At 37.1% G+C, this 16,682-nt stretch overlaps 1 protein-coding gene and 1 pseudogene across 4 annotated transcripts in view; both read left to right on the plus strand.

Moving 5' to 3' along the window:
* The first annotated feature begins 1,159 nt into the window (after positions 1-1,159).
* LOC125659320 (pancreatic lipase-related protein 2-like) lies at positions 1,160-5,477 on the plus strand (annotated as a pseudogene).
* A 6,061-nt stretch (positions 5,478-11,538) lies between these two features.
* Positions 11,539-16,682, plus strand: part of LOC125659318 (uncharacterized) — a 59,289-nt gene continuing 54,145 nt past the window's right edge. For all 4 annotated transcript variants that reach the window (XM_056148546.1, XM_056148547.1, XM_048890957.2 and 1 more), the window contains exons 1-2: positions 11,539-11,695; positions 14,727-14,783. In XM_056148546.1, the coding sequence (XP_056004521.1) occupies positions 11,689-11,695; positions 14,727-14,783 (64 nt within the window). In that variant the 5' untranslated portion in view covers positions 11,539-11,688. The remainder of the gene's footprint in view (positions 11,696-14,726; positions 14,784-16,682) is intronic.

Genomic DNA, 16,682 nt, shown 5'->3' on the forward strand with positions numbered 1-16,682 from the left:
TCCAAGCATGACTGATGAAAGTTTAGAAATGCAGTTTCCATTTCTGCGAATGTTGATGAAAATAACGAACTGTGATCAAATCTCATAAATGTATAAAATCAAAAGTAGAAACATGGACCCTCGGAAACTCTAAGGATGGGACAAGCTGCATAAGAGGAGTAAACACCCCCAGTTGACTGGTCACACCCACCGCGATCCGTATATTTTTATCAGGTAAACGGAGTGTTTGCAGATAATATCAATATAACGACTAAGAATTTGCGAAATGCATACTTTAAACCAGATTGATTAAACCCCTGTAACATCAAGCCCCTGTCAATACCCTGCCTCGGCTTAGTTATTGATTATAAACTGAACATGCTCTAGCGTTTCAAATATTCAGAGGCATAAACACCGTACACAAGTGATTCGAATATTCAGAGGCATAAACACCTTACACAAGTGATAAAGGAATATTGTTACATAGATATATATGGAAAGATGACGATGGAGAAGCTGATGTAATCCTGAGTGTCGTAAAAAGTTGGGTTGTTAGTTTGTCGTTAACTTGTATTTTCAGTCAAACATCCAAAATGTGAAGCAAATGTGGAAGATCATATGATCTCTTATTTTGAGCTCACTGGAATATCGAATTGGTTTATGAATGAAAGTGAATATTATTGTAAGTAAAGAACACGCCGTCGACCTATCTGGATGTCGAATTGAAGGCCACAACAAAATATTTCTCATTTAAAAGGTTTTGAATAAATTCTGCCTCACAAGAATATAAAAACAGACCAAACAATAAAGGATCACAATTTGTGCCCATGGTAATTCCAACAGACTGTCGAAAGACCTTATCACCGGAGACTACGAAGATATTGTCAACGAGGAACTCGAACATCTTTCTAATAGCAACTTCAGAGTACATGTGCGTGGAATCAGAACGGTGTTTAAACAAAAGTATTTTTGGATGATTGATCGCAAGATATCGAGTTTGAATATTTCTGAATTCATTTATGATATTAAAATTCTTACTCTTTGACTTGTTGTGAAAAGTGGTGGCATAAAGTGTGGAAAAGTATTATCTTTTGATTTTGTTGATTTCAAAAAAAAATCTGTGTGATTTAGTAAAAGTTCTTTGGAATTTTTGAGAAACCACATCTGACTTATACCACTTTGGCATATATTGTGGTAGAATGCCTCTGAAGTTTCTCCTTCACAACAACTGATATTTTCGTGAGAAGTAAATTTGGTTGAATATTTACTGGGTCCTGCAATGTATCCTTGTAAGGGATTTCGTGAAGTTTTGGCATGGTAAATCAAATTCATTCGTTCACTTGACGGGGCTATCAAATAACTGAAACCTGGACACATCTTGAAGATTTTTGTCTTTGGGTAGAAGTTGGATTCTTCAAAGGAAACGAACTAAATTTATGTCTCAAGTTTCTCTTCATTATATGTACCGGATTGCAAGTGGGTAAAATATTTCATATTGTATTCGATTTGTTTTTACAATGAATTGTGCTAGATATATTTCATAGCTCATAACCGCAATACTGTATAACGTAAAAAGAACTTAGTGTTATGATTAAAACACCGTTATATACACTCGTACGGAAGACATGTTCGAATTCAGACAATCTGAACGTTTTAAGGATATTCCAATCAATATTATGAATCATGGCCAAGACTCATCTTTACCCCAGATTGATTAGATGGACTACTAGCATTCCTGTTGACCTAACCTTTAAACATGTAGTCTTAGTTTAAAATACACAATGCAAATAGGCAGTTAGCAAAAGCGCGAACATCAAACCATGAACTTTTACCATTATACAGTTTTCTGATAGCAAGAGATAATATAACACCTCTTTACACAGAAGTGTCCCGTCTGGTGACCCGATATGGTGTCGTCTGTACTCAGTCCCTGTCTTCTGCTTCTTGCCTCTACTTTTGCTTCGGTGGAGAAGCGGAACATCGTCTGCTTTTTACGATACGGCTGCTTCCATTCAGACGGGAATCTGAAGACCCCACAAACACCATCCGTTGTCAACACACGTTTTCGTCTGTTTCAGGGATCACAGTTCTCTCATATAGCTGAAACTGGAGGTAACTAGTATACAACTTTAGCTCCCAAATGTCATTATTCGGATAGGGTCAGTGCATCGTTGCTCCTTTTTGATTGAACAGGAAGAATTCTGGCTCCAGACGTTGCTTCGTTTACACAGCATGTTAATGCAACCAAGAAAACAAAAGTTCTTATTCACGGCTTTTTGGACAATGGAAGATCGGAATGGATCACCAAAGCGAAGAATGAACTGTTAAGAAAGGTAATAGAGCAACCATAAAAACTGGTCTGTTTTATCTCATCTACACAGACGATTTTTTAACAAAAAATTATTCAAATTCATCAGGACGACTTTAATGTGATCGTTATTGATTGGGGTTCAGGAGCAAAATGGCCATATGAACAAGCAGCAGGAAATGTTTACCTCGTTGGAGCAGAAGTGTCCTTCATGTTAAAACACTTGCATGACTACGCCCATGTGAAATATTCCGATGTACACCTCATTGGTCATAGTCTTGGTGCCCAGATTGCTGGGTTAGCGGCCCATCCACTAACAAATGTCGGTCGGATTACAGGTCGGCTATATATTTGAATTACATAGAAGGGAAAGGGCTTTTGAGTGCTCATCCTGAAACATGGCTACATTTACAACGTTTATATACGTGAGATCGCTCGCCATTATCTTTAACATTTCCAGCACATCTAAAGTTTGCTTATCTGTGGGCACAATTAGGTTTTCTTTATACCATTGGTTATAGCCATTTCACAAAGATATGATTCTGAGGTCAAAAGGATGTTGAAGCGACAATTTAAGATTTCAGACTCTGTACGTGTATCTTCTCATTCACACACACGGTACTGAGGAAGGTCCATGTCGGGTTTGGTTGAGTTTGTTTGTTTTTCGACGCTTCGAGAATTTTTCACTTATATGGAGACGTCGCCAGCTGTAGGTAAAGTACCATAAATTTAGACTTATGCTTAACGCTTTCGGCCGTAGCAGTGAGGGTTCTTTATCGTTCCAACGCCTGCCGCGACACGGTCAAAAGTGGTGGGCGTTTACATGTAATAAGTAAGACATGCCTAATTTGTGCTGTAATTGACGCATCTGAACGTATTTCAAAAGTATTGCGAACTGCGAAATAGTTTACTAATATCCATATAAGCCATTCTTTTTACATTGCTCTCTACATGTATCTCATGCATTACAGGACTAGATCCTGCAGATCCCCTGTTCTCGGGGAAACCAATAGGAAGGCGTCTGGATCCTGATGACGCTTCCTTTGTTGACGTCATCCACACAGATGCAACAACGTTCCTTCTAACTAAAGGCGAGATATATAGCATGTAGATATTATTCATGAAACATATCGAAGAGAAAGGTGCAACAACAGAAAACCGACTTAAACACGCGTCTTTTCGCACAACAGGTTACGGTACACGTGATTTAGTAGGCGATCTGGACTTCTTTCCTAATGGCGGTGAATATCAACCAGGCTGCCCAGAAAAACCTGCAGGAAGTGCACTGAGCAATATTCTGCACGGTGCATTCGGTATGATTTTATTAACATGTTGATACCGGTAATACAGGTCTATTTATATAAAATGCCCCATACAGGGATTGTTGAATTTTAATGGGTTTTTTAATATATATATATATATATATATGGTAATGTGTGCCTTTCACCTAACGTGTTTGTATGTAATTGAAGGATCTGTGACTGGCGCGTTGTCGTGCAGTCACAGCAGAGCCCATGACTACTTCATCGAGTCCATCAACTCGCCCTGTAAGTTTTATGCCCATCTGTGTTCTTTGCTGGAGGACTTCGACAATGGAAGATGCATGGGTTGTTCTGCTGGCGGTTGTGCAGTGATGGGATATGACGCAGACATGACGTCTCTTCAGGGCGCCCTCTACCTCAGCACCTCTAATCATTCCCCGTATTGTGGTATGGTAGTCATCTTAAATTATAAGCACATATTGGTGTCAAAAAAGCATCCGTAATAACTGGAAACCTCATTCAACTTCAGGGCACGAGTACAACATGGAAATAGTAATTTCTCATTCGATGAATGGACACTTTTATGGAGAATTCTTCGTAAAGGACAGTCCGAAGAACTCAAATTTTCACGGTTTGAATAAATAGTGCTGTTATAATGATTGCTATTGGAAAAAGTGATGTAATAGATATACTAGTGGTTTAGACATTTGTTATTTTCATCATTCAGACTGATGCAGTTTTACCTTAAGGACACTACAGAGAGGCATGTCATTGTAACACACACAAATGTTGGTGTCATCTCCGAAGTCCGAGTCAGATTTGTACGTGGAGATGGGTTGAAAGCTATCGGTTCCGAGCACGAAGTGGTGGTCAGATACATTACTGTTGAATCAACAGAGACACCTAGCGGGTAAATACTGAACACTGCATGTACATGTATATCATAATAGGATATGGTAATATACATGAGAGAGAGAGAGAGAGAGAGAGAGAGAGAGAGAGAGAGAGAGAGAGAGAGAGTGGGTTAAGTACGAATTGGTGGTCAGATACATTGCTGTTGAGTCAACAGAGACACCTAGCGGGTGAATACTGAACACTGCATGCATATTATCATAGGATAAGGTAATATACATTGAGAGAGAGGGGGAAAGAGTAAGTATGCAAAGTTGATTGAGATTTGAGTCGATGTCTTGTTTTTCTAGAAAAATGAAGTTTTGTGGACATAACGCCCACATTCAAGAGAACCACATGGCAATTCTCCATTCCACTTCCGGTTGTTGACTGAAATCCCGTATGTGTATCCTTGCCATCGTTCTGTGAGCCTCGGTAACGAATTGGATGATGGATGTAGTTTTTTTTTGCTAGTTTTATAAATTTTATTTACAACATGTAATGAGTACATAGTCATTGACAGTTGTTAAATAAGGAAGGAGATGTGCATATTATATCTGTGCGTCTTTTAGATGTCATTATAGATTGATGACGAGAATGATGTAATAAGATAATAATGCTAACTAAAGTGTGTTGTTGTTTCTTATTTAAGTTGCACGGAGAATTTATTAATTTGGAATAATGACAACTATTGCTTCGATTTGTAGAACTGGCAAAATCATTTTTTTCCACGTATGTTAGATTGTCTTCCTTCACTTTACATCACCATAAGCAAGGAATCGGTGATACATATCCTGTGCTTCTAGACGGCAGATATCTTCATGTCCCTTACAACTAACATTAATATACAAATATACGCACCTGGTGTGTGGACATTATTTGTTACACTCAACTTCTTGAGGCTGTTGCTGCTAGATGGATCAAAGCAAAAACAATTCATCATATATTAGCTTTATGCCGAGATTTACAAGCAACAAACGAATACATTTACATGTTATCGTTACATTCAGTGGAGAATAAAAGACTTTCTTAACCTTTAATTTGCTCTGTTCATTGTCTTAACCTTTATTTTCCTCTGTTCATTGTCTTAACCTTTATTTTCCTCTGTTCATTGTCTTAACCTTTATTTTCCTCTGTTCATTGTCTTAACCTTTATTTTCCTCTGTTCATTGTCTTAACCTTTATTTTCCTCTGTTCATTGTCTTAACCTTTATTTTCCTCTGTTCATTGTCTTAACCTTTATTTTCCTCTGTTCATTGTCTTAACCTTTATTTTCCTCTGTTCATTGTCTTAACCTTTATTTTCCTCTGTTCATTGTCTTAACCTTTATTTTCCTCTGTTCATTGTCTTAACCTTTATTTTCCTCTGTTCATTGTCTTAACCTTTATTTTCCTCTGTTCATTGTCTTAACCTTTATTTTCCTCTGTTCATTGTCTTAACCTTTATTTTCCTCTGTTCATTGTCTTAACCTTTATTTTCCTCTGTTCATTGTCTTAACCTTTATTTTCCTCTGTTCATTGTCTTAACCTTTAATTTCCTCTGTTCATTGTCTTAACCTTTAATTTCCTCTGTTCATTAGGCCTTACAGAAAAAACCCATTCTCAGTTTTAGTCACATTCAATATCCCAGTCAATGGAAAGGATGAATATGAGTAAATGTACAAAGTAGTTCCGACAGAAATGAAATTAGTGAGCTAATCAAACTAAGTTGCCAATGCATTGATACGTTGAAATTAACAAACAAAGTTGGTAGTATGTGTCGATGCATTTACAACTTAATTTGTCAATGTGTCAATCTCAACGAGTCAATGCAATGACAAAAAATGAAGTATGCATGAGATATCACAATATGCATTTTTGTCGATAATGCAAAAACCGAATCACTCCTTTTACAACATAGTACTTCCACACGGAACTATTCCGTACACACCAGTTGACCTGATCCGCCTAAACTTGACAAAAAACCCTTGCAAAAAAAGATACATTGCTGGATTGAGTATATCTTCTACCAAGCCCCTATCTTTGCTCCTCACGAAAATACAGCGGTGAAGGAGAAACTTCAAACGCACTGTGCCACAACATATGGCAGAAGTGGTGTAAATCATATGTGGATTCTAAAAAATTCCAAAGGACTTTTAGTATAAATTCGAAATCGCAAATTTGTTCTCAAATCTACATCATCACAACGTATGACTTTTCAACACTTTACACGACCATTCCTTACGATAAATTAAAGACTAGACTTTTTGACACTATAGACAGTTGCTTCTTCAACAAAAGTTGAAGAAGAAAAATATTCGTATCTAGTGATCGGTCATCCAAAAACTACTTTGTTAAACACAACTTTGATTCACGCACAAGTACTGTGAAGTTAAAATTAAAAATATGCTGATGTTCCTCATTGACAATATCTTCGCAGTCTTTGGTGATCAGTTCTTCCAACAGTCTGATGAAATACCAATGGGTACAAATTATGCTCCTTTGTTAGCTGACCTGTGTTTATATTCTTATGAAGCATAGTTTATTCAAAAGCGTCTATATGAGAAGAAACTCGACATTTAGATATATCAACGACGTTTTATCTATTAACAATAACCATTTTCATTGATATGTCATCCCGTTGGGATCCGGGTTGGAATAGGTCCTCAGTACCTCTTGCTTGTTGTAAGAGGCGACTAAATGGGGCGGTCCTTCGGATGAGACCGTAAAAACCGAGGTCCCATGTCACAGCAGGTGTGGCACAATGTAGATCTCTTCCTGTTCAAAGGCCGTAAGCGCCGAGCATAGGCCTAAATTTTGCAGCCCTTCACCGGCAGTGGTGACGTCTCCATATGAGTGAAATATTCTCGAGAGGGACGTTAAACAATATATACTAGCGGAAAAAAGAAACTGTGCATTATAAAATTTAGTATAATTTTTCTATATTAATTGTTTATATTTATAAAATCTAAACAATTGATAAAGGTGACATTTTTTAACAATATCGGATAGTACCCGACTCAGATGCACGGACTTTTTCATGGTTAGTGAACACATGTTGTTTATTGAAGTGTTCGTACGCACAAGTTATACTGGCCAATACTGTTTGGAGTAAGAAGTGTAAAAGGTTTGTTTGGACACTATTCGTGAAGGAAAGCACTTTAGCTTTGACAAAATTTATCCTCCTGTCGTACCACGACTCAGCGAAAACCAACGTATCCGTGCTGTTGGGATGCTTCAAGCTGGAATGGCACAAAATATCGTAGCAAGGCACTTTGGAGTTCATCGGAACACCATCCAGTCATTATGGAGACGTTTCCAACAAGCTGGTAACACTCGGGATCGACCACGTTCTTGGCGTCCTCGTGTGACGTCGCGTCGACAGGACAACCACATTAGACTTGTGTACCTGAGAAATCGTTTCCAGACAGCAAGTTTGACTGCTCGTAGGATTCCTGGACTTCGACCAATCAGTCCAAGAACTATGCGTAATCGTCTGCGCGAGCACAACATCAGACCAAGACGTCCAGCGGTGCGCCCAATACTGCTTCAACGTCATCGTACCGCTAGACTAGCGTGGTGCAGACGACATCTGCGATTCAGAATACAGGACTGGGCCAATTTTCTGTTCACTGACGAATCCAGATTTCATTTGGATAGCAGTGACGGCCGTTACAGAGTATATCGTCGTGTTGGGGAGCGGTACCAGGACGCTTGTGTTGTGCAACGTCGACAATTCGGTGAAGGTGTGGGGTGGAATAACAGCACGTGAAAGGACCCCTCTACAAATTGTCAATGGAAATCTCACAGACGTACGCTATCGAGACGAAATTATTCAGCGCCATGTGATACCCTTCATACAGAGACAGCAAAATCACATCACTCTGCAGCAAGACGCAAGGCAACATGTTGCACGTGTAGTCAGGAACTTTTTTGACCAACAGAATGTCGATGTCTTGCCTTGACCAGCTGTTTCCCTCGATTTATCGCCGATCGAGCACGTCTGGGATGAACGACGTCAACGCCGTTTACCAAATCAGCCAGTGACATTGCTTGATTCTGGAACAACATCCCTCAAGCATTTCTGAACACTTTAGTAGCATCAATGAGGCGCCGTTGTCAAACATGCGTGAATGCAAATGGTGGTCACACGCGTTATTAACTTTGTTAATTCAAGTTCGAATATCAGTGTCTTTCGAGTTTGCTGAAATTGACGTTATTCGACGTTAACATTAATGAATTACGAAATGTTGCTTCGAATACATTTGTTAACAGTATTACAAAAAATAAAATTTGCTCATTGTAATTTTTTTTCATATATTAAATAATGCACAGTTTCTTTTTTCCGCTAGTTACATTATCATATTTTCATACGACATGTGAAATTTGAGTATATTTACAATCTTGGGTAATAATTTGAACTATGTTAAACTATAAGTGTTATAAGATACACGTGGTTTGCAATTACATTTTACATTTTATCTGGAAAAAAATCATTCTGGAGAAGGCTATTCACACTGTGAATGTAAAACGAAAGTAACAAACTGAATTCTGATGGTTTTGTGTTATATCTTTTACCCTGAGACAAAGTTAGTGGTCATGAAATCATTTACATGTACATAAATTAGATATGTGTACACCACTTACCCCGATCTTAGTAGATGCAATCTCAATAAGGATCTAATCGCGTTATACAGATGCCGCCCTAATAATTTTGAGAAAAAAAAAATGGAGAGGGGGATGAGGAACAAGAGGCCCATGGGCCACATCGCTCACCTGAGTCACCTTGGTCCATATCAGAAGACTTTCTATATATATTTGCATGTAAAACCGTAGTCCTTATTATGGCCCCAACCTACCCCTGGAGGCCATAGTTTTTGCAAACTTGAATCTACACTATGTCAGAAAGCTTTCATGTAAATGTGAACTTCTTTGGCCCAATGGTTCACGAGAAGAAGATATTTGAAGATTTTTCCTATATAATTGTATGTAAAACTTTGATCCCCCCTTGTGGCCCCATCCTACCCCCAGGGGCCATGATTTGAACAATCTTGAATCTGCGCTATATCAGAAAGCTTTCATGTAAATATTAGCTTTTCTGGCTCAGTGGTTCTTGAGAAGATTTTAAAAGATTTTTCCTATATATTTGTATATAAAACTTTCATCCCCTATTGTGGCCCCATCCGACCCCCGGGGGCCAGGATTTTAACAATTTAGAATCTGCACTATATCAGGAAGCTCTCATATAAATCTCAGCTTTTCTGGCTCAGTGGTTCTTGAGAAGAAAATTTTTAAAGATTTTTCCTATATATTTGTGTGTAAAACTTTCATCCCCTATTGTGGCCCCATCTGACCCCTGGGGGCCATGATTTTAACAATTTAGAATCTGCACTACCTAATAAAGTTTATCTATAAATTTAATATTTTCTAGCCCAGTGGTTCTTGAGAAGATTTTTTAATGACCCTACCCTATTTTTACCTTTTCTTGATTATCTCCCCTTGGAAGGTGACCTAGCCCTTTATTTTAACAATTTAGAATTCCCTTTACCTAAGGATGCTTTGTGCCAACTTTGGTTGAAATTGGCCCAGTGGTTTTTGAGAAGAAGTTAAAAATGTTAAAAGTTTACAGACGGACGGACGCCGGAATACGGGTGATCAGAAAAGCTCACTTGAGCTTTTAACTCAGGTGAGCTAAAAATGACAAATTCATGACGGTCAATGAAATAATACATTATTTGAAGCCATTCTTTGAAGCTTTCGTCAATATCTGCAACAATGGAGCAGCGAACACTTAAGTTCTACGATATCAGTGGTCACTGGAGCAGCGAAGTATGAACTTTTATTTTTACACAAGCTCGCCATGTATTTGTTCATGATAATTTGGATTCAACAGCTGTGCAACTAGTTTTGAATTACGAATTATTACGCTCGAGAATTTTTTACTCATGAAGATGGAGACGCCGGTGAAGGGCTGCAAAATTTAGGCCTATGCTAAACGCTGCAACCTTTGAGTAGGAATCTTTAGCGTGCCACACCTGCTGTGACACACCCCGGTTTTTGTGGTCTCATCCAAAGGACCGCCCCATTTAGTCGCCTCTTACGACTAGCATGGGGGTACTGAGGACCTTATTTTAACCCGGATCCTCACAAAAGAAAAAATATTATTGTTATGATTGATGTTGGTGGAAATATGAACCCCCCCCCCCCCTTACCCATCCGCCTCCCCAACTTTCTGATGTCCGCGTAATTCCATATGTTGAACATGGATCATTGTAAAACTTTTACATACATGGATATAGTCAATTCACGGACATGTACAACTTGATGCAATTGACACGCCCTCATCCGCCAAAATGTTGTTCTCCAACCATTTTTTGTTCTATAGCTTGAATCATCTTGAGTAATTGACTTCTCAAAACAGTCTCTAATAAACAGTGAAAATTTCAAGACTTTATGTATATCACTGTTAAAATATATTTGTAACATGTAGGCTATCTTTCATTGTCCAGAGTAATATTTTTCTGTGTTATATTATAAATGTTTCTAAGGTAGGTGATGAATTTGAATTTCATCCCCAATCACACCAGTATAATAATATTGCAAGCATTACATCTTCCATTCATTGATCAATGTGGAATTCTACTGCAAGTTTATGTGCACTCAATCTCATTCCTTCTAAGAGAGGATCTCTCAGATCTTTTTCAACGTATGGACTTCTTTTTCTCGTGTATAATTTTTTATTTTATTTTATACAATTCAATTTTTTTTAACCAAAGATTTTTGATGATTGTTCCTGAGTGCACTGGTCAATGACTCTTTGTTTTATGTTTGGTAAAAGGTGTTGAATTGAACCTTTATATTTTGTAGTGTTTGAAAATCCCAGATTATCTAGAATAGAAAATATTTTCCTAGTCCAAGTATTGTAATCACTTGTGGATTGGTAAAATTTAAAAGCCAAAGAATTAGACGTTATGAGATGATACAACTTTGAGAATGAAATATATAATAAAAAATAAAATCTGTTTTACCAATGATATATGAGTAAGTATTTTCTTCCCACGTTATACAGTGATTTGATTATATAATTGCTATAAACAGACTTCTCAGCGATGCCCTTAATGAAAAAGCGCGGGAAATTTTCTCCCATCAAGTATTTGACATCCGGTAGCGTGTGCATATGGCCAATGTTTACGATGTTTATAATGATGCATCTGATATATTCTGAAGGAAATATGATATTGAATTCAACAAAATAACTTAAAGCCAACAAATGCTAAGTAAGTATTTTAATTCGGAATGTAGCGTGTTAAGAATTATGAAGTTGCACATGTAAGCAGAAGGCTATACGCACAGTAAAGCCATATTCAGTCTTCCGTCACCGGGCCGAGCTGCGCTCGAGTTGTTTAGAAAATTTCTATTTGTCGCTGTAAACAAGAGTTAACCAACATCATTGGGTTGATATTGCAAATATACAACTTTACACTCAGAACCTTTACATGCACTATTGCTTGTCTGTCAAATATCTTTCTAAAAATAGATTAGGAGTTGTCACCGATATTACCAAAGAAATGACCAAAATTACCAATGAAAGGGCCGAAATTACCTCAAGATATGTTCATAGATATATGCCATCTAGTCACACATTAAATTTTATGAAGATTGGTATCGATTTGAAGGAATTGTTTCCATAAAACCGAATATTGTGCAGTGTGAATCTGAGTTACTTCCCTTTACATCCATTTTCAACGAATCTTCAACATGTCCCCTGTCTCGGGATTACGTTAACTGGTTTTGGGAGAAGCTATCACAATAGGGGACCAGTTAAGAAATGGCTGACGTAATCAGCGTTGTGATTTAAACCTGGGACAGGGGACATGTTGAAAATGGATTAAAAGCACTTTCAAGTGTTGATTTCCTTGTGACAGTTTTGTGCATTACTGTTAAATGTTTGAAAACAACTTGTCTATTGCGTAAATCCAGGCACATCTGAGTCGAAAGGTTGGTCGGAGCATAAACTGTCACCGACTCCGGCATTTACATGTTTTCCAGAATTAAAACATGAATGCTTGCGAAGAGAAGTCTGTGAAGGCTATATGCCTATCGATTTCTCTAAAGAGAATACAAAGTACAGTTATATGATTTATTTAATCCAAATTAGGACCCAAAGTGAACGTGCACAACATTCAACATCTATATGACTCAAATTACAATACAACACAGCACCGAGTTTTAGTACACAAATATATTGTTATGACTGGTAGCAATATCCAGTGTTAGTGATACAAGGTGTTGATGGCATCTGGGTGGTTTTAAAAAATATGAAGATTTTGAATTTTCTCCCAATAATTCACATACTTGGCAATATATAAAAGGAAAAAAGGTATCAAATCAACCAAGTCATCATGCAAAATTTCAGGAAGATATCATTTACAGTTGTGAAGTTATTTAAAAAAAACTAAAAAAAACATGCCAAATTTATCTGGAGCAGAGTTGTTGATATTTTTAAATCTTTGTCAGACATTTGGTCTGAAGGAGCTAAAGGTTCAGATACATACATGTACCTTGTAAATTGCATAGACTATTGAAAGAAAGAAGAAAAAAGAACTTCACCAAAATACCTGTTTTTAACGTGTTTGTTTTAAATGTATCTCCCAACCATCTTGGAACTCATGAAAACCACGGAAGTCTTCATGATTTTTGAAGTGGTCCGTGTTCAGAATTTTTAGCTCACCTGAGCTGAAAGCTCAAGTGAGCTTTTCTGATCGCCTGTTGTCCGTCGTCTGTCTGTCCGTCTGTCTGTAAACTTTTACATTTAACTTCTTCTCCAGAACCACTTGGCCAATTTCATGCAAACTTGGCACAAAGCATCCTTGGGTGATGGGCTTTCAATATGTTCAAATGAAGGGCCATGTTCCTTTCAAAGGGGAGATAATCACAAAAATGCAAAAATAGGGTGGGGTCATTTAAAAATCTTCTTCTCAAGAACCACTGAGCCAGAAAAGCTGAAATTTACATGAACGCTTCCTGACATAGTGCAGATTCAAGTTTGTTCAATCATGGCCCCGATGGTTGGATGGGGCCACAATAGGGGATCAAAGTTTTACATACAAATATATAGGAAAAATATTTAAAAATCTTTTTCTCAAGAACTGCAGAGTCAGAAAAGCTGAGATTTACATGAAAGCTTCCTGACATAATGCAGACTCAAGTTTGTTAAAATCATGGCTTCTGGGGGTTGAATGGGGCCACAATAGGGTATCAAAGTTTTACATACAAATATGTAGGGAAAATCTTAAAAAATCTTCTCAAGAACCACTGAGCCAGAAAAGCTGAGATTTACATGAAAGCTTCCTGAATTAGTGCAGATTTAAGTTTGTTCAAATCATGGCCCCTAGGGGTAGGATGGGACCACAATAGAGGATCAAAGTTGTACATGTATAACTAATAAATGGAAGAAATCTTTAAAAAATTTCTCCTTAAAAACCATTGGGCCAAAGAAGTTAACATTTGCACGAAAGATTCCTGACATAATGCAGATTGAAGTTTGTAAAAATCATGGTCCCTGGGGGTAAGATGGGGCCACAGTAGGGGGACAACATTTTACATACAAATATATAGGGAAAATCATTAAAAATCTTCTTCTGAAAAATCACTGGGCCAGAAAAGTTTACATTTACATGAAAGCTTCTTGACATAATCCAGATTCAATTTTGAAAAAATCATGTCTCCCGGGAGTAGGTGGGGCCACAATAGGGATAAAAGTTTTACATGCGAATATATAGCGAAAATCTTTAAATATGAGCCAAGGTGACTTAGGTGAGCGATGTGGCCTATGGGCCTCTTGTTTATTTCAGTAAATTCATTTCATGAACAACTATTCTGATGATGACTGCCCCAAGATCGAAAACAGTCAACCAAATAAAATTCACAAGTGCTGCATTCTTCAAGATTATGAAAACTATCATCGATAATCAAAATCGGAAGGCCTTCAGCAATGGACTTTTGATCGGCGATAATCGGTCCATCACTATTTTATATTAAGATAAAAAAGATTTTAAAGATTTCCCTATATATTTGCATTTAAAACTTTTATCCCCTATTGTGGCCCCACCCTACCCCTGAGGACCATTGAGTTTTCTGCACTATATGATTGATATAGAATGCACGTGGTGACATTCTTGTCACAAAATTGATAACAGAAAAGCTATATTTAACAGGGTAATATTCTCTAAGGATGATGAAATTGGCAGTTTATAGAATCAGTATAAATCAGCAAACTTAAAATGTATAACATTTGTTAAATTGTAGAGATGGAGAAACTGAGTGCAGTGAGTGTTAGCCTAAATAGGATAAATGGAGAAGAAAGTAAGTGCTAGAAAAATGTGATATTTACAGTAAGTGATACAATCATTTGGAGGGTGTCTTATAGTAATCACTCTACCTGTTCGTTTTAAGATGCACATAATAGGATAATACCACTTTCTATAGCATGCAAGAACTTTAGTTTATATTAGAATATTTTCATAGAATTGGAAGACCATAGACGGATTAGGAAGAGGGAAAGTCCTTTCAAATCTATTGGGTAAACTAGCTATTGCAATTGGTCTGCATTCAGAGATTTTTTTTAGGGTCTGTAGAGGGCCAAAATTCGGCCCCATTCTCAATGCTGAAAAGCAGGTGTTTTTCCCAAAATTCGTAAAAATTCCCAGATGATGGATGATTTGATAAGAATATGCCATAAGGGGCCATCCAACATCAGTGCCACTTTGTTGCAAAAAAAAATTGTGACAGTTTTTTCTCTGCCAAAGACTGGAAATTAAAGCTTGTCTAAGCCTGGCGCCACATTGATATTAAATTTTAAAATATCAAATGGTTAACTTTTTGCTTGTTTTTCTTATTTTTTGTGTGAAACAAATTTCCCAATTTTAATCAAATATCGCTATTTTTTCCTAAACTTGAAGGCCCTGGCCTCTGGTTTATAAGCCTGGCGTCACATTGATAATAAATTTTAAAATATCAAATGGTTAACTTTTTGCTTGTTTTTCTTATTTTTTGTGTGAAACAAATTTCCCAATTTTAATCAAATATCGCTATTTTTTCCTAAACTTGAAGGCCCTGGCCTCTGGTTTATAAGCCTGGCGTCACATTGATAATAAATTTTAAAATATCAAATGGTTAACTTTTTGCTTGTTTTTCTTATTTTTTGTGTGAAACAAATTTCCCAATTTTAATCAAATATCGCTATTTTTTCCTAAACTTGAAGGCCCTGGCCCCTGGTTTATAAGCCTGGCGTCACATTGATAATAAAGTTTAAAATATCAAATGGTTAACTTTTTGCTTGTTTTTCTTATTTTTTGTGTGAAACAAATTTCCCAATTTTAATCAAATATTGCTATTTTTTCCTAAACTTGAAGGCCCTGGCCCCTGGTTTATAAGCCTGGCGTCACATTGATAATAAAGTTTAAAATATCAAATGGTTAAAGAGACACTACAGCTCATTTTGCGCAAAAATCATTAAATGACAATTTTCCCAGCGCTTTTTCAATTTTTGTTGCATTGTTGTATGTATGAACTTTGTGAAAATAACACTTAAATCTAAAGTAAAAAATTCTCGTTTTAACGTAAAATTTAATACTTTTTGATGGCCTATACAAAAAAATTGAGTCTCCTCCTTTCGGTCTTCAGACGCATGCGCACAGACAGTAAACAGTGCAGCATGTCGTCCAGTGAGAGGAAGTGTAGTGGATAGATAGATCCAGAATTTTGACAGATTCTGTAAGAAAAGAGGTAAAAATAAAATGAAATAAAACTAATATGTGAAATAAAATTGACCTTGCGATCAGTATGACTGTTGGAAAACAAAAGGCTAGGAGAAACGATTATAACTCAGTGGCGGATCTAGCTAGGATTTCCGAAGGGGAATGAGAAAGTCGAATATTAGCCAAAGTAATCGGCTTTCTGGGTGCAAAATTTGGATTTTCACTCACAATTTGTGGCGAGAGGGAGGGGGATCCTGCCCCCTTCCCTAAATCTACCATTGGGACTAGCCGCGAAGACACTGCTTTTTAAAAGTAAACTTGTGCTATTTTTATCTGAACACACACGTGTTAGTTGTAAAAACATCGGTCAATTGGAACATGGAAGGGCTTCTGTTGAAACAATGATTTATATAATTACTTATTATAAGGAGCAGGGAATAATCTTATACTTGAAAGGTGAGTGTGGACCCCCTTGAAGGGGAATTTAAATAATTTCCTACACAAC

Source organism: Ostrea edulis, chromosome 9, assembly GCF_947568905.1.
Source record: "Ostrea edulis chromosome 9, xbOstEdul1.1, whole genome shotgun sequence".
In the NCBI taxonomy this organism is placed as follows: Eukaryota; Metazoa; Mollusca; class Bivalvia; order Ostreida; family Ostreidae; genus Ostrea; species Ostrea edulis.